This window comes from Fusarium graminearum, chromosome 2 (assembly GCF_000240135.3).
Source record: "Fusarium graminearum PH-1 chromosome 2, whole genome shotgun sequence".
NCBI classification, from domain to species: Eukaryota; Fungi; Ascomycota; class Sordariomycetes; order Hypocreales; family Nectriaceae; genus Fusarium; species Fusarium graminearum.
In genome coordinates, this window is record NC_026475.1 from 3429349 (window position 1) to 3449614 (window position 20266).

Sequence of the window (20266 nt, forward strand, 5' to 3'; positions counted from 1 at the left end):
TTTGAGGTTTTATAACCTCGCGCTTCGTGATTGTGTATTTCTTCAAAGTAGTTGAACATAACGGTTGATAAGACTCTATCTTCTCAACTGTCCATGTTAACTTTACTTTATTTCGGGGTACAGCTCCAATCTCAGCTGTTGTATCTCAGCTACAATCAGTCTAGGTTTCCCCTCATTCCAAAATCTACTAATTATGCCTGTCAACATAGTCTCGGCCATTGGGGGCTTGGCATGAGATAGTTACCAATCGACATCCCATACAAAACCACACTAACAAAGAGGCGGCGCATCTACAAACACTTTGAAAGCGGCGAACTTCCATAATTTGCGCCCGCAGTTATGCATTTCGGATGTAGAACTTGAGGCCACTGCAACGCCAAGATTGAAGATGATGAGATATACGACCCAACAATGTCTGGTTTAGTGTCACCTTTCATAATCTAAAAGCGCAGTCACGCTTTGATAGTGATATCAAAATCCGGGGAAGCGTGAACCTTCACGTAGTTCATTGTTCTGCTAGTTTGGTGGGTTGATATCCGCAAAATCTGGGGTTTCCCACAGGAAGGGACTACACTACCATTTAGTCAAAGCCCAAGCTCAAGGATACCATCACTGTGCAAGGTTATCATCCCAGAGAAAGACATTTGTTTCCAGTCTCATTTACGTTAACCTCAACTGCTACCTAGTTAACATAGGCGACATCTGCATTATTGTCCTTATTTTGACGGAGATTGATATCCGAACGCTCTTGCACAGTCGGTACCTCATCCGTATCTGAATGCTGGCTTTGTCCGGTCCGCTTCAACAAAGACTCAGTCGGAGCTACTTCCCGTGTCTTCTTCTCATCATCAGGTTTTGAATCGACACCGAAGAACGTAGCTTTATCACCATCTCCCTCCAAACCCGTTCCTTGCCGTCTCAATATCAGCCGAACATTGCCAAGATTCTTCGACAAAGGCTCCGCCCCTGAGGTTTCAGCAGTGGGGACAACAGTGTCAAGATCATGATTCCTCGTTGTTCGTAAAATTGTCGAAAAAGAGTCTTTATACGATGCCGACGCAGCTTTGATGCACAAGAGTCCATAGATGACGACGATGAACGAAAATAGTATGCCTATTCCGTATGCGATGAACAGATTTCGAGGATCATATGAAAAGGCGTTCTGTGCTGAGAAGCGTGTAATAGGACCGTAAGATGCTGCAGTATTGTTTTGCCTGATACATATTGTTAGTTAAAGCTCCGATCTGATGTGGCCAGTACTTACAGAAATTCAGAGTTGCTGAAGAGACTTATTGTGACGTTTGTAAAAAGCTCCTCTAGCGTTTCACCCATAGGCATGTACTTTATCGTAGACTTCGGTTTCTCATAATGGAAAGAATGCATATCCGGAGACTCGATGAGGGTAGTAATCCCTATTGTTGTGCGCTGTGCTGCAGAAACGTTATTGCCAATGTTCCATGTTGCACCTACAAGCATTGCTCCTATAGCATTCATCAACGAGAGGTAAGCTGTGACAGGATTACAGCTGGGCAATTGCTTCTTGAAACGACATTCTCCAGCATCCAAAATTGACACTCCGTTCTGTTTTTCTATTTTGTATTTGATGTCTTGTAAACCGTTGTCGAATGTAAAGTTGATCGAGTATGACGAATTGTAAAGCTCACATTTCACCGCGTTCGAGGCTTGCCCACCCACTTTGTTCGGTGTGAGAACATAGAATGCAGCGGGCATTGTCTCGCCCGATTTTCGATCCGGGTAATAAGCAGTCGTATCAAGAGTTGGTGCTGAATCAACTAGGGACCCATTCAACACTCTGTACAGCCCTTCGATAGCATGTTCTTCCCGCGTTCTGATATTGGTAGGGTTATGAGAAGTAGCATAGGGATAGGGAAAAGACGGGACAAAACCGGCGTATGTCACGTTCCCATCGAATTTGGAATAATCCGCTATGATCTTGTTTATGCTGTCTGTAAATGTGCGGTTCTTGGGAGTTTCGCATGAGATTGAAGGACCGTAAAAGTCAACTGAGTATGAAGAGTTGGGAAACGGAGCGGCTATGTTTAGGATAAACCCTAGTGTTGCGACTGGTAAGAGTAGCCTGGAAATATGGGGCGTGTGAGAGATAGTTCTATCCTCAAGCCATGAACCAAACCAAAGACTTCGATCGTAGTCGATATTCGGAATAAGCCTGTTAACCACTGTGATATTTGGCTCTGATGATATCTCTATGCTCAAGGTGGCTGGTGCGATAACTGCAATTAATGGAAGAGCCCTTTCCAGATGTTAGCAATGGATCGTATTCACATCAGATATCTCATTTACCAAGCTATCAGAGCCACAATCGTAAGAGCCGGCGCAGCAGTCCATAACTCCAAAGTGGTCAAATCCCAAGCATTATGCGAAACTCCAAATAGTGAATTAATACCGTTGATAGTAACAGACTTGGATCGCAACGTCCGCCAAAGAATCTGTATGTATGCAATGCCTATTGCGGCTGACAATAATGTTCTGACAAGAAAGGCCATTCCAGTACCGATACGTAAAAACCATTCTTGCTGATTTTGGCTTTGGACTATTCGATCGTTCAAATAATCGTAAAATAAGTGATGGCCTATAGCGAGCGCTAGTCCTAAGAGTAGACTCCCTGTCATCAGGATGAGGGTTGCTTTGTGGCGCGCCATTCTGGCGCTTCAGTCGTTGTGAAACTGCTCCTACCCCCCAATTGGGTTGGAAGTATCAAGTTATTAAAGAGCAGGAGAAATGCCGTGAGAACTAATGTCGAGAATAAGCATCTGACAGGAACAAGGCTCTGTTTGGCACCAATGCCTATATAAATAAGCAGTGGGTTCTGCCTCGCGCTACATCAATACAAGACCGGGTAATGATCTTCTTTGAAACAAACCGGTTATTGCCCCTGCTATTTCCCTACGTTGGGGCTGTGTGCCAACAGCAAAACTGACTGGCCAATATACTACATTGCCAAGACAAGCTGCATGAATCCTTCGGACAAATCACTACTGCCTGATATGTGACGTCAAGAGATGATACAAAGATGCATTTAGCTATAAAGACAGCTGTTCAACTCGGAGGTCTAACTAAAACTCTTAATAATTATTCCTTTACAGTTTTTCTTCAGGTTATCGAGATCTGTGCGGGCTGAAGTATCGCCATCAATAGCAGTGATTTAGGTAGGCACTGGCTCAGTACCCGGTTTATATGCAAGATCATACCTAGGTTGGTCCCCAAGTGTGGTTCTATCGTCGAATGCAAAAAGATAACAGACTTTTTGAGTTCTCAGATAGTCGACAGCTTCACATTCGCTCTCCAGAGAGCATGCGTCTATGCAAGAAGTAAAGCTCTCAGCTGTGAAAGGAGCAATGATTGCCGAAATGGCGAAGTAGCATTTCCCGCAAGCAATTGTGAAAGGGTCTCCACTGATGGCTATGTACGGACTCTTGAGATCAGAACAGGGTTTTGCAGCGCTGCTGGTTGTTGTGGCAAGAGCTGTAGTGATCTCTGTTGCCGTGCTTCCAGCTTTAGTGGTGGTGATGGTATCAGATACTGTCACAGTGTCGGAATTGACAGTAGCCTCTGTAGCTGTCGTTTCCATATCGGTAGTAGTAGTACTCTCCATAGATGAGGTTTGAATGTCATTTGTAGTCTCTGGCGTCCTTTCCGACGCATTCGAAGTTGTCTCCTCTTCACTAACAGTAGTGGTTGAGCCAGTAGAAATATTCCCAGACGAAGTCGAATCTTCCGAATCAGTGAACACGGTCTGTCTACTGGATGGAGGTTCATCGGTACTTTTGTCCTCAGATAAAATAGAAGACTGCGTGGGATGGAATTCTGGAAGGGTTGCGGTTGTAATGGCAGAGCTGAGTGAAGCCGTTGACTTGACCGCGTTGGTAGACTCTTCTGAACTGATCGACTCAAGTAAGGCTCCAGAACTGGATGCCGTTGCATGTCCAGTGATGGCCGTAACCTCGGAATTGTTCTCTTGAGATACGGTTGTCTCAGAGGACTCCCCAATAGGGGCAGTCGAAGTGAAGGTATCGCCCAAGAGCTGTCCATTTTGACATTGCGCAACTTCAATCCAATTAGCATCCTATTTGTGAGACTAAGGTAGCAGGTATCCTTACCATCATAAACAGCCAGGGTGACTTGCATACAGCCAGCGGGTTCACCAGAAAATGTCATATAAACCCTGCCGTCAGATGTCTGGCAGAAACCCGCTTCGCCGTTGGGCAAAGCCGTATTCCTAAAAACAAGCTGGCCGGCATCTTCAAAGGTTTCTGTTACAGAGCCGGGGGGCGCAAGATCCCCTCCAGCCAGCTCCTTATAACTCTCGCCTGAGTAGAAAATAACCCTACCATTGTCGACGACCTGACCTTGACTAAGAACAAAGGTAGAAGCAAATGTACAGGTTTTGGGGTTATCGTTCCCTACGAAGCCCGCTCTTGTCGATCTTCTGTTGATGTCGCGCTTGTTGTTATCAGGGACCACAATCTGGAAGATAACGGATCGTTCGGCTGCCGCAAGGCTTGTCGTTGGGATAGTATCTGTAGTGGCAGTTGAATCTAGGGCTATCAAAGAAGTAATACCTTCGTCGGTAAGATTCTCAGTTGTTGGGCCGAATTGTGCCTCCGTCGGTGCAACATCCAAACTTGTAGACACAGCAGCCGCAACCGATTGCGAATCAATGAGTGAAGTATCCGAATCCACGAGATCTGTACCTGTTGTGATGTTAATACAAGCTAAGGAATCAGCCTGCAAGAATGTCTTACTAAGAGCGCTCCGAGTAGGGTTCGACGTGTTGTTTGCAAATGTAGGTCGTAAGGATGGTGAGATTGGAATGGGAAGTCTTCCAGAATCCTTCGTCGACGATAATGAACCCTGATTGAAAACCGGTACCAGGTAGGTAGATTCATAGGTAATACACCATATATCTGTCTCAACTTGGCCATAACCAGCCGCTACAACGATACCGACTGACCCCAGAAGCGAGGCTATTAAAATGCGGCTCTTCATAGTTTCTACCAAGATACAAGAACCCAGAAATAGGGTCAGATAAACTGACAGGAAACACTGATGCTTTTAGGTACAGAAATGCAATATTCTATCCCTTGGTTTCACTGCTTCTATTGGGCTATTTGTCAGGCAATGGAGCATCCTCCACGTCGATCCACCCTGAACATAGTAGAGTTAGTCTTCAAGGTTTAGAGAGCATCTCAGCCGCGTCCGGTAAAAAACGAAATAAGTTACTTGTAATAGCAAGTACATTGTAAATATAATTTTCCTTCCAAATTAACAATCTCTTGTGATACATCACTCCCACTTGGACTTGTTCTTCTCAACAAAATCCTTCCAAGTAATGGGCTTCTCGTCAAGCATATCCAAGCTCTCCTTCAGATCAGCCCCACCATAGTAACCAGGGTCCTCCAAAAGCATCATGTTCTCCGTCAGTTCGTCCGCAACAGCTGCGGGAAGGAAAGTCTTGAATACGTCGGCGGGAACCTGGTTGAAAGTGGCAGGCTTGCCCATGACTTCACTAAACTCGGAGATGATTCTGTTGGGACTGTAGTAGTCCGTGGCGGCAAAGACGCGCTTGTTGAGAGTGCCAGGGAAGTTCTTGATGGCAGCCTTGACGAATTTGCCTGCGAACGTTAGTACTTCTGTCGAATCATTGATAGCAGTTGGTGAGAACTTACCCATATCGCCCTGGACGTCAAAAATAGGTACTTGAGTCTTATCACCATGACCAGGAAGAGCCCAAGCATAGCTACCATCCTCGTTCTTTCGGATCGAGGTGAACAAGTTGGAAGCGAAGAAGCCAGGAAGAACAAAAGTAGCGGGGACGTTGATCTGTCGGATATACTCCTCAATCTCGGCCTTGCCCTCGAAATGCTTGATGTGAGCAAGACGTCCGTTGCTAATCTTCTTGGTGTCAAGGAGCGAAGAAAAGACAAGCTGCTTCACGCCTGCAGTCTTGCAAGCATCGGCGACAGCCTTTCCTTGAGCAATCTCGCCATTTCCGCTGTTGGTTTCCCAGTAGTTTGTCACGAGGAAGACAGTGTGAGCGTCTTTGACGGCGGGAGCGACCTGTTCGGCTGTGTTCATGTCGGCCTGGAAAGTCAGCTCGAGTTTTGTGAGGAATGCTAATGTATAACTTACAGCAACAACCTCAACACCCTTTGAAGCGAGCTCTTTGGCAGCTGGCTTGGAGACATCGCGGGTGATGCCACGAATCTTGAACTCTTTGGAGAGAGCGGGGTCGTTGAGGATGGCGCGGACAACTGAGCCGCCCTGGTTGCCAGTGGCACCAAAGACAGTGAGAATCTTGGACATTTTGGATTGAGTAAAGTAGTTTATGATTGGTGTTTAGTTATAGTGATGATTGAATGAAATGAAGCTGATAGTATGAGTTGATAATGAATTGACTACTGGATAGCAAAGGCGAGGTTCTTATAGTAGGATGACTCTGCCCGCAATCATGGCTACAAGCACATGCAGCTTCAATTGGACGCTTCGCGCGTTGCACAAGTTCCGAAAGCCACGAATCCCATGAGTAACCCTCCTTCCCGAAACACGCACGCAGCCTTAGCAATCAGATCAAGGGCTGAATAAGGGCTTTTCGTATACGTAGTAAGCACTATCAAGGACTCGGCCTCGGGGAATGCCAAGACATCGAGCTGCAGCCCTGATTAGATGGAGAATAAATATCATTGGAGGGATTAATTGTTAGTGACAATATTTATGGAGATGCAAGAATGACAAAGCAACTTAGTCAAGTTTGTCGTGCCGCGCGCGCGAAGGAGGACAAGCGAGATGGGTCCGGGAGACGATGCGATTACCGCGCGCAAGAATATCGAGTTTTGTTAATTAATGATATTTGACCTTCAAATGCCATGATTAATAAGTCCATCACGAGTTTCCGATGGAAATGTCACGGTTATGCCAGAGAACAGTGTACAAACATAAGCGCACAAGTGGGTAGCAGAAAAATTGACCTCTTAAGTCTTAGTGTACAAAAACAAATAGTCTAAAGTGTATGGTCCAAGTGGCATAAGCTGACCTACTAATTTCATCTCTCATAATTCTAGCGGTCAATCTTTATGACACCTTGAGGGATGGGTAAAGTCACTAGAGAGAATGGAGCAAGAGACTCCACTTCGAAATTCCACTGAGGCACTTTTCATCTCACCTGGCTTACATGTCGATGTGGTACCTAACCCTGCATATCATAAACTTTATCTTGTAGCAGGATATATGCCACGCTTGTGTCTTACAGCTTGTCCTTTCATATAAGGATGAGTCTCTGTCAAGTCTGTCGACAAACCTTGCCCTCGTTTCCAATACCGAATGACGATCGAAGCTTAGTCACAGCTTCACTACCAGATATTTCAAATTGGTCCGAAAGCTTCTTCGACGGGCAATGGATTTTGACAGCTCATTTTCTACTACACGCCTCGTGGGAATCCTTGAAAACATCAATAAGCAATGACTGTCCTCTCTGCTGGACCATCTGGCGATGTATTCGATCATCACCAGTCGCGTCTCCAAACGACGAAACGATAACGAACTTTAACGCTCAAATATTCAACCTTGCTTGTGAGCCTAATGATGCTGCGTATACGTTAGACATTCGTCTGGCTGGGCTTGGTCTCAAGATCAAAGACCTACGACTGGCTGTTTGGAAGACCACTGAGAAGTGGTATCTGGGTAGGTCATCAAGTGACACTTCTCAGCATATTATGCTCACAGATTCTGGTCAGACACCGAGAAGATATTTCCCATCGCTGATCAACATACACCTGCGTCCGTTGCTAAACTCGCAAAACGGTGGATCAATGTCTGCCAAGAAAAGCACTCCAGCTGCTTAAAGCAAGCTTCACCACCAGACACTGCAAAAATGCCAACTCGGTTATTAGATCTGGGGGACATCAACTCCGACACATGGCGAATCCATGAAAGGCCCAAACACGTTCCATATATAGCGCTTTCCCATCGTTGGTCGCACGAAACACCTACACTGCTCACCAGTAACTACCATAACTACTCTGACTGCCAACCAGACAGCATCCTACCACAGACCTACCAAGACATCGTCTCTATCTGCCGTCACATGGGTATCCGATATCTCTGGATCGACTCCCTCTGTATCATACAAGACGACGGTGGTTTCGAATTCCGGCAAGAAGCACCATTGATGATGGATATCTACCAGTTTGCCTTCCTTACATTAACAATTTGCTGGGGTTTTCCAGGCCTTGGCGTTTTTCGTAAATGTCGACCTCGCAGTATACCCCGGCACAAACCTACCGTTTCCTACCATCGACCAGACTCTGTGGCTCAAACAGATGAATGCGTGTTTGTCGAGCACAGAGATGCGTCGGATCTACAAGTCGATGTGGATCATGCACCGCTCAACAACCGCGCGTGGGTCCTACAAGAGCGCTGTCTATCGAGGCGGCTGCTCTATCTTGGAAACGAGCAGTTGTATTGGGAGTGCAACGGATGTACAGGCAGTGAGGTCTCTCCTGACCTCCACTGTCCTGCCCACAGGAGAGCTGATACAGGACGTCAGTCAATGGTTGATCTGACAGGGCCGGATAGAGATACACATTGGAGTTGGGTACTTTCGAAGTATACTGGATACGATCTGACATTCGAACAAGATAGGCTTATAGCCATATCGGGTCTTGCTAAGCTTATTGCTAGTAAGACTGGTGATAGTTATCTTGGTGGCATTTGGCTTGAGTCTTGGATGCAAGACCTCTTGTGGGAACCAGCTACGGGTCCTGACTCCAAGCAGAGGGTAGAGGATACAAGTGATTCTACCACACGGCGAATGCCACGACCGTCATGGTCATGGTTAGCATTTCCTGGGTCAGTCATGTCTGGTCGCATGATTAGAAGAGGGCCAAAGATCTCACTCACAGCTCCCAACTCCTATCAGTCAAAGGAATTAAAGCCATTAGCTCTGCTAAGCCAAACCATCGTTACTCCGCCCGAGAGCGATCATTTTGCTTCCTTTGATCGAGCAGTTCTGAAGATTAGGGGTCTGCTACTACCAGTAAAGTTCACTGGGACTCCGCCTAATACAGGCCAACCATGTTACTTCCGTCACGAACATGGAGTTACGCTTCTGGCAGCTCGTCTAGACTATATGCAACTACGAGCATGCAACCAACAGGATGGGACGTACACTCCTATCAGATTCTGCTTTAGCAAAACTGTCGTCTTTTCCTCGCAGTACTTCCTTCTCCCGCTATATCAATACCATTGGGCACGCGGCTTTGACGATCCGGGTATTAAAGCCACTTTGGTATATGGACTCGTGGTCCAGGAAGTTCTGAACAAAGGTAGCCGAGAGTTTATCAGGATTGGAACCTGGAACGAGGACTTTTATTCGTCTCAGCTAAGCCCTGTCATCAGCAACACGATTGTTAAAAACGGCGTTGGGAAGGTTTCTATCTTGAGAGATGGAAATCTCACATTCACTGAACGTACTTTTGACTCTAGGATTGGTGAATATGGAGTAGTCACTTCTTCCTCAAAGGTAGCATTTCCTCGAATATTTGTTGATAACCTCTTAATGCATGGATCAAATACTGAACAAGTCGGCGATAATACTGGCTCGGCAGGGTCTAAGACTTATGCGACAGTTCAGTGTTCACTATTACCACATTTTACCACAGCAGAGTGGGGTACAATCTCACTAGTATAGTGATTTATGAAATGCACAGAGAATTTTATCAATTTTACTTGCTGTTATGGTGAAGGTGATGACTTGACGTATTCTATTGTACAGCAGTATCGATGAAGCTTATTCCATCTATGGGAAGACTGTATTGGATTAGCCGAAAGTTAGCCACAAGGCTACCAGACTAGAGATTACATTTCGAGCACTACCAACAGCATCATACTATTTTGCCTCACCTTTCGCAGATTTCATCCACGTTGAATTATAGTCCATTCGCTTCACAAACAAATCCACCCGTCACACATGTTTGGGTCTTCAATGCTGTTGTGGTAGGCTTTGCCAACTAAATGCACACAATACGATCACCCTCATCGTGGCCAATTCCAACCAGGCTAGCGAGGACGATAAGAGAGCTGGCAGAGTGACGACTCGTAACTTCATGATAATAACAACTGTCTAAAACTACGATGCGTCATAATAAAACAGCCCAGTTTGGTCCTCAATTTCTCTCAGCAACTCCGGCGAGTATTCGAGCCCGTTGTCTTCAATTTCGTAAGTTCCAAGGAGGCCTTGTTCAACAAAAGTTCGTCGAACACATTTAGATTCAATTTCCACCATCGCTGTCTTCGCTTCAAGTAATGACGCCATCTCATCCTTGCATTGTCCAAAACGTCTAGGACGCTGATGAGTTCTTTCTTGTTCATTGATTGTGTCGATCAAGCCTTGAAACGGGTGTTGATCAATGATCTGAAAACACTGCAAGACTCCGTCATCGTCTGCAACAAGGACTCGTAAGAAAATCATTGGATCTACTATCTTGCTCTCGATAAACTGAACTTGGTCGTACATTTTAGCTTTGTCTTGCTGAGGTAAGAATCGTAACATGGAATCCAGTAGGTAAGATATATTGGCTGAGAGGATACATTTAGTCCTAGTGTTGTAAATGTTTTCTTCTTCTTCGATTTTAAGGCTGTAAAAGAAACGTTCCGACCTCGGCTTTCCACTAAACATCTTTTCATGTACCAAAAGTCCATGTTGGTCGACATTGGAAGATTTTTGTAGCATTTCCGCCGCGATCTCTACTACATGGGGCTGTGTCGTCCTGTTTTGACTATCATTCTGCCACATGGCCCATTGGGTATGATAGAGAAATTCCCACAGAGCAGCTGTTCGCTTTCCATACTGCACTGTTGTAATGGGGTAGAGCGCCGCGTATGACACGGCAGCGTCTGGGTCAGCGCCTTGTGAAAGAAGCCTCCGCAGTCCTGACACTGGTATATCGTTGCTCTCGTCCCATTTGAGCTTATGCCACGGGATGTTTTGCAGAACGCTGGTAGCTGAGTCAGGGTCCATATGTTCCACCTCCCAGTCAAAGATTGGTCTGACTGTTGCCAGGATCGACGCAAATGGAGGCTGAGGCCATCGTCCAAAGCCGGAGGCCAAAAACTCATTATCATAAAATGTCCTTATTGCACAACACAGACCCTTAATTTTCTGCATGTTCTCCTCGGGGCCTTTGAGCCCTAGCAATCTCGGCAATCCCTTGACGAGATGGAGCGTGCTCATACGAAGTTTGTGTACAGGGTAAAGTATCCTCTGCCAGTACAAGGCGCTGTAGAACAAGAGCACCTCCACCTCACAGTCTGATATCTCGCTATAACTCATGATCTTTTGGCCTGCTTCAGTACCAACGATGAAGTCATATGCTGTGCGATGAACAAATTCAACTGTGTCATGCATCTTTGGCACTGGATCGTGGGGATCTGAAGTAAATATTGGGGGATGAACTTCCAGAAGGCCAGCACAATTCGTTTGTATCTGGTTCGTTGTAGTTTCGAAAAGCGAATTCACCATTTCATAGTCGATCTCGTCGGTAAATGTGGCCAGCGCTCTCTGAATATCCGTCCGGGTTGCAAATGCCATCTTTATGATATGAAGTGCCCCAAATGCAGGGCAATGTTGAATACATGCGTCCTTCATCATGGTTTGGAATCCGACCATGAGGCGCAAGTAGGTGGCCGCTGATTTTCGATAGAGAGACGCATCTTCGCCCAGCCTCTCCCACATGTCGTAGTATAGGTCTTCGAGATTTTCCGGAAGTTGTTCCAGTCGCGACATCAATATCTCCTCTGACTCATTGTCCTTTATACCCCGTATAACACTCTGTGTTGCAAGGTGAATCCAGAGAAAAACCCCTCCTGCTTTCTTCAGAAGCTGCTCAACTAAGTTCGAGGAGGAATCTGTACTGAATGTGAACTTGGTGTCGAATTGCTGAAGTCTACCGTGGACCCATTTTCGCATGTCCGGTGCAGTCAATTCATGCAGTTTGAGATTGGGTGCCGTCTCCAGCTCTTCTTTCAACCAGGGCTCCGCTCGGCTAGTGACGCAAACTTTGACTTTTGTAAACCGCTTGAAATCCGACAGTGTCTTGACGATAGTCTCTGTCCCAGAGTCGTCAACAAATTCGTCAAGACCATCAATGAAAATGCACAAGTGCTCTTTGTCTGTCGCCAGCTCCAAGGTTTTGAGTAGAAGGCCTTTCAGATCCGTAACTGACCAGTCATGATACGACTGTTTCGACTTTGAAGTCGGGAAGGAAATCATGATGTTACTAGTGAGCTCATATTTTTCTTGCAACAGTTGATGTAACAAAGAACAGTAGAGACCCTTTATGTTGTTCTGCAAAGATGTCCCGATCTTCCAGAAGAAGTGAGAAAGTATTTGGGTATTCGGATTCCACTGCTCCAATAGTGTTTGGGTAACCTTCTTGCTTGCGACATATTTGACAAGAGTACTTTTTCCGGATCCTGGTTTTCCCTGGATCCAAAACAGTTGTCCATCTGATTGCAGCCAGTCTGCAAAACTGTACCAAAGCCGATCTATCTCCTCAGAACTCTGGTGCTCGCTAGTCTCAGAGGAAATTTCTGCTCTGTCGTGGGCCGTCTTCTCGAATGACTCCAATATCCTGTCAAAACATGCATCTTCTGGGTCAGTGATTGCGTTCATTCGCTGATTCATCTCCTTGAATCTGAAGCTTCCGAGAAAACGCTGCCGAGGAGCTGATTTAGCCTCTTTCTCTTCCCGATTCTCAGCCTGTGTTGTAATAAAGCCCGACATAATGTGTGGAGGTTTGGCAGAAGATGATTTGAGAACAAGATTAAACTTTCAACTCCAGAGCAGTATCTTTGTAGTTAGGTCACCACCTTGGTATAAGGTTTGTAAGTATTGTGATTTTCCGTGAGATTAAACAGCGTGTCAAAGAGGGGTAAGGGTAAGATAACTTTGTCTTCCGATGATTTGCCAGGGATCGAGTACCTGGTCAATGATGACCTGCCAATTATTTGTTATCAAGCTTCAATACTATAGGAATATAATATGTATATATGGTAAGGCCTGGTGATCCACTTTGATATGGAGAATCACAGTGTCAATTAGCGGCCTAAACTATAGTAGTCGTGTTTGCTTAAGTTGAGTCTATTCCCCTTATCTCCGCAACTGTTGCAGTCACGTGACTGCGCGTGCACGGCCACGTGCTACCGTCATCCTGTCTCGAAATCTTATCAAGCTTCTCTTGTCAAGCTCGCGCCCTTCACAATTCTTTTTTGTTTTCTTTCGCGGCGCGCGCAAAATGTCAAGCATGGCCGAACCTCAATCTGACCAAAGCGAAAATGAACGGCCAGTCGATAACTCTCAAAGCGAAGATAATTCAAGCGACGACAATGAGTCCAGCGACGAGAGCTCTGATGATTCTGACGGCGGAGGATTACTCGACACTATGGCCGCTGACGGCAGCGATTCGGAGTCCAGTGATGATGACGACGACGAAAATGAGTACCTGAGTCACTTCAGATCAGCTTCGAACGACGACTACTTTCCGCAATTCTGTCGATTACCCATAGAGTTGCGCCACCGCATCTGGGAATTGTTCTGCCCCGAACTTTGCGCTCGCTACCGTGTTCTCGACTTCAGTATCTCATGGGGAACGGCAAGACACCCCGAATCTGACAGTGCTTTTGTATGGACCGTCCGTGAGGGCCTCGCGCTCGAGGACCAGACAAAAAACCTACGCACAGTCTTTGCAGTCCACCAAGAATCTCGCGCTTTTGCGGCAAACGCTTTTCCCAACACCCTCGGCATAGACTCTGGCGCTGGAGATGCCATTGTTCCATTCAACCAGAAATCGGATGTTGTCCTTGTCAACGGCCTTTCTTGTCCTAGCGGGAGGCATATTTTTCACCTACCCGACTTTGCGAGCGAAGTCAAAAACCTTGCGCTTGGCGGGCCTTCTATCTTGGATGATCTTGGCGACTCTATTATGCCTGCACTGTTGGAGAACTTTACCCAGCTCGAATCATTTTACGTCAACGTTTCCAGCACGGATTGCCAGAAGTCGAGCCTACAATGGTGCACGTCCGATTTGGTAAATCACTACCGAACAGAAACGTACGAAAGACAGCCTGGTCTGGGAGAAGACTTGCAGTTCCTATGGTGTTGGCCCGATTTGGAGAGACACCCCGACTTTGCAAAGTATCAGATCAACAGAGATACATGGGACAATCTACCATATCCGCTTGGCGGAAGTCTGGAGGAAAGAGGGATCAAGGCTTGGCCTATGGTTGCTTTCGAGTTTGAGCGTGGACTGCGGAGGTTCGAGTTGCTACAAACACTTGGACCTGACTTTGGCGACGACAGCGACTCGGACGAGGAAGAGGATGACGACGACGACGAAAATGGACCGGATCTAGACCAATACGAAAGTGACGGAATTGACGATGACGAGATTGTGGAGAGGTATGAAGATTCAGACGATGAGGGCATCTCATTAGCCAGTGGATCACCGGCACCTACTCGACAAATCCACCAAATTTCCGACGACGAGGATGATGAAGATGGTGAGGGAGCCAACTTTTCCGAACCAGAACCCGAGCCAGAGTCTGCGCCTGTGCAGCGTGGTCGCAAACGTCGCGTGGTTTCAGACTCGGATGACGAAGAAGATGACGATGTCCAGCCTTTGACAAAACGCGCTAGAGTCATCGTTGATTCCGATGATGAAGACGACGAACCACAAGTTTCTCAACCAGAGCGAAGTCAAAAGCGGCCAAGGACGGTGGTATCCGATGACGAAGATGACGATGATCAAGGCGGCGTCTCAAGACAAGACTCGGACAACGGAGGAGACTCCTCCAGCAGCGAAGAAGAAAGTGAAGAGTCGGATGAAGAAGACGCGCCACCCGCGAAGCTATCTTTGGCAGAACGTCTACGTCTCCACCGCGAAGAAAACCCTGTCGACAACGAGGATTCAGACGATGATGCCAGCAGCAGGACTGCAGATGAAGACAGCGAGGACGAAGAGGACGACGATGAGGAGCGCAACCCATTCATGATGGGCATGGCCGATGAGTCCGACGGAGAAGGAGAAGATTACGACGAGGATGATTACTGATTTTAATATCTCACTATTTTACTCTTCCACTATTGCAAACCCAGCCACAAACAGAAAATACTCTAAAACTAGATTAAATGTTTAATACACGATAGAACGTCTTCCAGCAATGGACTACAATCATTTTACAAACTCTTCTCGCTCGCAAGAAGCGTCACAAACTGCTCAATCCTCTTTGTTCTCGTCTCCGGCTTTTTCGCAGTCTCCAACCTCTGGATAAAAGCATATTTCTTTGTCTTTCCCAACCCCGCAAAGAAATCCCCCGCTACTTTATTCTCATCCAACGCCTTTTGAAAATCATCAGGTACAGACGCGTTACTACTCGACGAATACGCCCTCTCCCACCGTCCATCCTCCCTCGCCGCGTCAATCTCAGCTTGTCCAGCAGGTTTCATTTTTCCCTCAGCGATAAGCGTAGCAACCTTTTTCACGTTACGCTGCGACCATAAACTTCCCTTTCGACGCGGCGTGAAGCGCTGAATAAAGTGTGTTTCATCGAGGGCTTTGCGCTGGCCGTCGATCCAGCCGTGACAGAGAGCTGTGTCGAGGGCTTGGTCGTATGTTATTGATGGGATTGGGGATGATTTCTTGGAGATTTTCAGCCAGAGGCCTGATGGGTTTGTGAGGTGGTTGTCGGTGAGATAGAGTTCCCATTCTTGCGGGTTGGCGAAGAGGCGGGTTTCTAACGGTGATGATACAGTAGGGTGGGGTGGAGGATTGATAGGAGGCGTTGAAAGTTGAATACGGGTTAGCTTTTTGGTGGCAGAGCGAGTTTGTCTTGACATTTTGGATGGTTGAGGTTGTGGTAAGTACATAAAGATGTCTGGAGATTGAAGCTGACATACATCATCACCGTGAATGGCGCTAAACCAAAACAATTCACAGCACCAAGCTACAAAGACAACCGAATCTAATTGGATCAAACAAGTTACACTACTAAACAGTGAAGAAAAAATATCTATATAACTTTTAATTATGAAAAGACGCGTCTTTCACCTTCTGTAGCAAGTTGTCGCGTTGAGTCATTACCGTGTAGGGTAAGTCCGTCGCGTCAGTCTCGGAGAGAACAGCGGATTACAGCACGTGATACAGCAAAGAATCGAAACTCAATGCAGTGGTGGCGGGGACAAAGTCTTGACATCAGAACACTCAACAGTTGACTCCTTGTTCTCAATATCACAAAGAGGGTTTTAAAAACGATGCCAGTGGTCAAGAGGCCATGCCTTCAATGCAAAGGTTAATATAACTGACTGTCAATTGGTAATTAGAAAACAACTAAAAAGCTGATAATTCTTTTAGAAAAACATGTTAAATGTAGATACACCAACTGAAACTACAGACATGTGAGACGAGCTAATGGTTTTAGGTGATGAGGGTCAACCTAGATGTCATCGTTGTATCGTCAAGAACTTGCCTTGTGCTCGACCAGCCAAAAAGACGGTGTTTCGCAATTCATCATCTGGACCTCTGACTAATCAGACTTGGGTCAACAGCGAGGTCAGAGACTGTAAGTCAAAGCAGTCACTCAGTGAAAACTCATCTACAGAAAATTGAAAACGACATAGTTGCCAGTAGTCCAAGGAGTCACTTCGACGTAGACAGTGGCACATCCCCGAGACTCACAGCAGATCACCATGAACCATCATCACATACCCACAGAGAACAGCCCTCTTTCAACGACAGTATAAGAAACAACCATCCGATTTATCCGACTACAAACACACCACAATCAACTGGAAACTCACCAAGCTATCCATCATCGCCCTGGCAGCAAGGAGCCGGTCGATCACCCACGGATCAGCCAAGTGTTTCAAGTGTCTACTCCGCGAGCCATGATCAGCCATCACCCTACGGTGCACCGCATGACCAGAGCAGAGATCACGTCCCGTCTCCCAGAAGCTATCAGACGTACAGTTCTGTGGAAGCGACGAGATTTCCGCTCCAAGATCCACAGGAGGCGTGTTTGCTAAGATATTTCGTGGAAGAGCTGTCACATTGGGTAGGCCTCGGTAACCTCATCGATAGGGATCAAAGCGTGCTGACAAGACAAGCTGGATCTTTGTGACGAGAGAAGGCATTTTCAGCTGGTTGTGCCTATCAGAGCTCGACATCATCCGCCGTTACTCTACGCAATATTCGCATTGTCAGCTCGGCATTTAAGCCGTTTACCGAAGTATAAAACGCCACAGGGGATATTATATCAAGGACAGTTGCTACCAAAACTTACACCTCATGACGCAGTAGAATACACGTTAAAATGTATCCCTGCGCTCCGGGACTTTCATACTATTCAAGATGACGAAAAGCTCGAGAGTATAATAGCGACAGCTGGTAAGATTACATTAATGAATCATGTGTAACACGGCCGCTTACTCAAACATCAGTCATTCTCCGTCAATTAGAAGAGATCGACGATGAAGAAGACAGCAACAGCGACCACTCCGAGCAAGAGCGGAATAACCACGGAAAAGAAGCCACAACGTCAAAGCCTCAGGTGAATTTCTTGGCCATTATCGATGCGGTCCTGAGAAGCCCACCGTCACGGACCCTGTTTGGCCGCCGATCCCTCATCCAAGCGGCATACTGGATGGCCGTTCGCCAGGAGCTCTACCACTCGTTCACAAAACGGCACCCGCCCAAGATGGTTCTGGACGCGGAATACGGCCTCGGCGCGTCAAAAGCGAACAAGATTGTTCTGCACACGGCACAGGTTGCAAAGTGGCGATGGGCAGACGGGTCTGAGCAGGAGTGGTGTGCGTTATTCCCGCCCCTCATTATGCGAGATTGCATTGCTTAGCATGGTGTGAAGGTGCTGACTGAGAGTTAGTGAGACTGCAAAAACAGGGCGAATCACTCGAGGAGGAAGCGCTGAGGGAATACCAGCCGTTTTACGTGCGTCCGGCTGACAGGTCTAATGGGGAGATCTTCCCGATTATCTGGTACTCGTCCGCGCTCGAGGTGACAAGCATGCAGCTGTGCATCATAGCCAAGATGGTTCTCATGGCAGAGAATCCTTTTCTCGGGTGCGTACCGAACTCTAATTTTAACATTTACTGACGCAAGTTACAGAGGGAATTCATCAACACGTGCGCAATGGAGAGACATTGAGAATCAGGTTCGACAAATGATACTCGATTTGTGCGGTATTAGTCTCTGCCATCCAGGTTGTCCGCCTGCTTTGGTGCATGCTGCGTTTGGGATGGAGCTGTATGGGGATTTCTTCACTGATGAGTATGAACGGAAAGCGCTGAGGGGCGTTGTTGATAAATTTCGCGATGCGAGGGCTTGGCCTGTCCAGAATCTGTCGAGGATCTTTGAGTAGGAGACCGCGTTCGTGAAAATGGATTACTATTCATGCAGGTACCTGACACCGGCATTCAATTTACCTAGGTCCTTGGCAGCGGCATTTTTCAGAGTTAGTCTGAAACTAGCAGAACGGGAGGAGAATTATCATCCTTGATCACTGTATAATACACGGAATTGTTTATCCAGACAAAGACAAATTACGGAAGTGGTAACAAAACTGGCATTACCGGCATCGTAACATGGTGTCACGCTAGATTCAACTGGCCTTGTAAGGGTCTCCGACATGTTTCGGCTCTGCGCTGCTGATCCTTCCCCCATGAACAGCTGGGCACAAGGATGAGAGGGGAGGGTTGTATCTCTGACTCGGCAAGATCGTGATAAAAGTGGCATATTGCATATGTCAGCCAGTGGAGTTGAAGAGTTATTCGATCTTGGATCAGCACTGTAAATTCGGGGGACTTGACATATATCCCTGACTTGTTTGCATGTTTGCCCAGCCAATATTATGCGACCCTGAAAGTTTGCAGCGGTACCTGTTGCGTCAGCCCCAAGTTCAGGCACAAACAGATAATTCTCTCCAATAGCGCACGTGTTTTCTCTACCCTCTGTTTTTTTTTTTGGGGCGCATGGAGCGGAAAATAACCCGTGAGTTGTTTGATGTTGCAATGCCGATCTCTCTCCACGGTAATCTCCTGAACAGCCCACAAGGTGCTACCAAAGCGCCGGGTGCACCGCCGCCAGGAGAAAAGGAAACATCATGTCGAAAGAGGCACACTGCATCCGAGGACGGATATTCAAGCGTTTAGGATAACACAAGAAAAAACGAGTTTTTTTTGTACTGCCATGAACACGTTTCCAACGTCTCACTGTGTGTTTGAGTCAAACCATTGAAGGGGACCTGACTAATGAAGGTACGCTCTGACTCTACTGTGACATGGACTACCTTGTTCCCGCGTGGGAGGCCGTTACGCATAAAAAGATCAAAGAGAGCATTGGGCAGCAAGGAGACACGACGATGAGAGAGTTTGACGCCGGTGTAACCCAGATGACTGGTTCGGATAGGGTTATGACGACAAGACTCTTGTTGATCACCGTGATCCTTTAAGCGGGTGATTTGTTTGGTACAGCAGCAGATCTTTTTCTAATTTGCACTCGCAAGCCTGTGTTAGGTAGGCGTAGGGTATTGCGCGTGGGCTGATCGTAATTGAGATCTGCCAAAACCCAGACTGGGGTCTTTATTTGTTCATGACAGGGCTTTAGGTGCGGACCGCGTTGGCACGAAGTGGGCATCTTTGAATGAGGGGGGAGACAAAAAAAAAAGAAAAAAAAAAGAAAGGAAATGACAATGACAAGAAGAGATTTGAGACATGGACGGATCACGGAACTGACAATGATCAGAGGCTGGCTGGAAGTTACAGTGGCTCAATTCTAGTGGGCCTTTGGTTCTGATTGTCCAATGTAACCTGTTGGATCGACTTCAGCTGTTCGTTAATCGCGTTTGCGTGGAGATGGGGGATACGGGGATGATGCTTGAACATGATGCAACCTCCGATGCATTTCGCATCTTTTTTTATTGCTTTTTGTCGGGACAAACATTTACATCGATCACAAAGATGATCAGATCGAACCATTCTACAGTAGCGACTCGTGTTTCTTTGCCCGCAACCAAATGTCAGTTCAGAACCTTATTCAGGTGTCGGGCCAGGAACCAACGGTGACTAGCCCCCCAGGCCACCCCAGCCATTAAATCACAGTGGATACAGGCGCCCAGTCCAGTAAAACATGCATTGTAGTAGGCCTCACTTATGGTTCCT

The 20266-nt window shown here is 46.8% G+C and overlaps 8 protein-coding genes across 8 annotated transcripts; 3 read left to right on the plus strand and 5 right to left on the minus strand.

The window, feature by feature from the left end:
* Nucleotides 1-682: 682 nt before the first annotated feature.
* FGSG_04635 (uncharacterized protein) lies at nucleotides 683-2681 on the minus strand (the record flags this gene model as incomplete). Its single annotated transcript, XM_011322635.1, has 3 exons — nucleotides 683-1214; nucleotides 1265-2272; nucleotides 2323-2681. 3 exons carry the CDS (start codon nucleotides 2679-2681, stop codon nucleotides 683-685), a joined length of 1899 nt encoding a protein of 632 aa, XP_011320937.1.
* A 503-nt stretch (nucleotides 2682-3184) lies between these two features.
* Nucleotides 3185-5028, minus strand: FGSG_12210 (uncharacterized protein; the record flags this gene model as incomplete). Its single annotated transcript, XM_011322636.1, has 2 exons — nucleotides 3185-4086; nucleotides 4140-5028. 2 exons carry the CDS (start codon nucleotides 5026-5028, stop codon nucleotides 3185-3187), a joined length of 1791 nt encoding a protein of 596 aa, XP_011320938.1.
* A 293-nt stretch (nucleotides 5029-5321) lies between these two features.
* On the minus strand, nucleotides 5322-6400 carry FGSG_12211 (uncharacterized protein). The gene is made up of 3 exons (XM_011322637.1): nucleotides 6172-6400; nucleotides 5709-6123; nucleotides 5322-5654 (listed from the first exon to the last, which is right to left on the minus strand). The coding sequence occupies exons 1-3, from the start codon at nucleotides 6343-6345 to the stop codon at nucleotides 5326-5328; spliced, it is 918 nt and encodes a 305-aa protein (XP_011320939.1). The 5' UTR covers nucleotides 6346-6400; the 3' UTR covers nucleotides 5322-5325.
* A 907-nt stretch (nucleotides 6401-7307) lies between these two features.
* FGSG_04633 (uncharacterized protein) lies at nucleotides 7308-9823 on the plus strand (the record flags this gene model as incomplete). Its single annotated transcript, XM_011322638.1, has 3 exons — nucleotides 7308-7719; nucleotides 8073-9506; nucleotides 9783-9823. The coding sequence occupies 3 exons, from the start codon at nucleotides 7308-7310 to the stop codon at nucleotides 9821-9823; spliced, it is 1887 nt and encodes a 628-aa protein (XP_011320940.1).
* An 805-nt stretch (nucleotides 9824-10628) lies between these two features.
* Nucleotides 10629-11443, minus strand: FGSG_04632 (uncharacterized protein; the record flags this gene model as incomplete). Its single annotated transcript, XM_011322639.1, has 2 exons — nucleotides 10629-10634; nucleotides 10727-11443. 2 exons carry the CDS (start codon nucleotides 11441-11443, stop codon nucleotides 10629-10631), a joined length of 723 nt encoding a protein of 240 aa, XP_011320941.1.
* Nucleotides 11444-14018: 2575 nt separating this feature from the next.
* On the plus strand, nucleotides 14019-15146 carry FGSG_04631 (uncharacterized protein; the record flags this gene model as incomplete). Its single annotated transcript, XM_011322640.1, has 1 exon — nucleotides 14019-15146. One exon carries the CDS (start codon nucleotides 14019-14021, stop codon nucleotides 15144-15146), a length of 1128 nt encoding a protein of 375 aa, XP_011320942.1.
* Nucleotides 15147-15271: 125 nt separating this feature from the next.
* Nucleotides 15272-15931, minus strand: FGSG_04630 (uncharacterized protein; the record flags this gene model as incomplete). Its single annotated transcript, XM_011322641.1, has 1 exon — nucleotides 15272-15931. The coding sequence occupies one exon, from the start codon at nucleotides 15929-15931 to the stop codon at nucleotides 15272-15274; it is 660 nt and encodes a 219-aa protein (XP_011320943.1).
* Nucleotides 15932-16451: 520 nt separating this feature from the next.
* FGSG_04629 (uncharacterized protein) lies at nucleotides 16452-18468 on the plus strand (the record flags this gene model as incomplete). The annotated part of the gene is made up of 7 exons (XM_011322642.1): nucleotides 16452-16489; nucleotides 16626-16653; nucleotides 16693-17145; nucleotides 17357-17477; nucleotides 17531-17899; nucleotides 17974-18169; nucleotides 18216-18468. 7 exons carry the CDS (start codon nucleotides 16452-16454, stop codon nucleotides 18466-18468), a joined length of 1458 nt encoding a protein of 485 aa, XP_011320944.1.
* Between the last annotated feature and the right edge of the window lie 1798 nt (nucleotides 18469-20266).

Excerpts from the sequence above, each read along its gene's own strand:
- FGSG_12211 (XM_011322637.1), bottom strand. The coding sequence starts at position 6,345 with ATGTCCAAGATTCTCACTGTCTTTGGTGCCACTGGCAACCAGGGCGGC. Across the intron at positions 6,124-6,171 it reads AGGGTGTTGAGGTTGTTGCT|GCCGACATGAACACAGCCGA; the intron begins GTAAGTTATACA and ends CTGACTTTCCAG. Across the intron at positions 5,655-5,708 it reads TGACGTCCAGGGCGATATGG|GCAAATTCGTCAAGGCTGCC; the intron begins GTAAGTTCTCAC and ends TAACGTTCGCAG.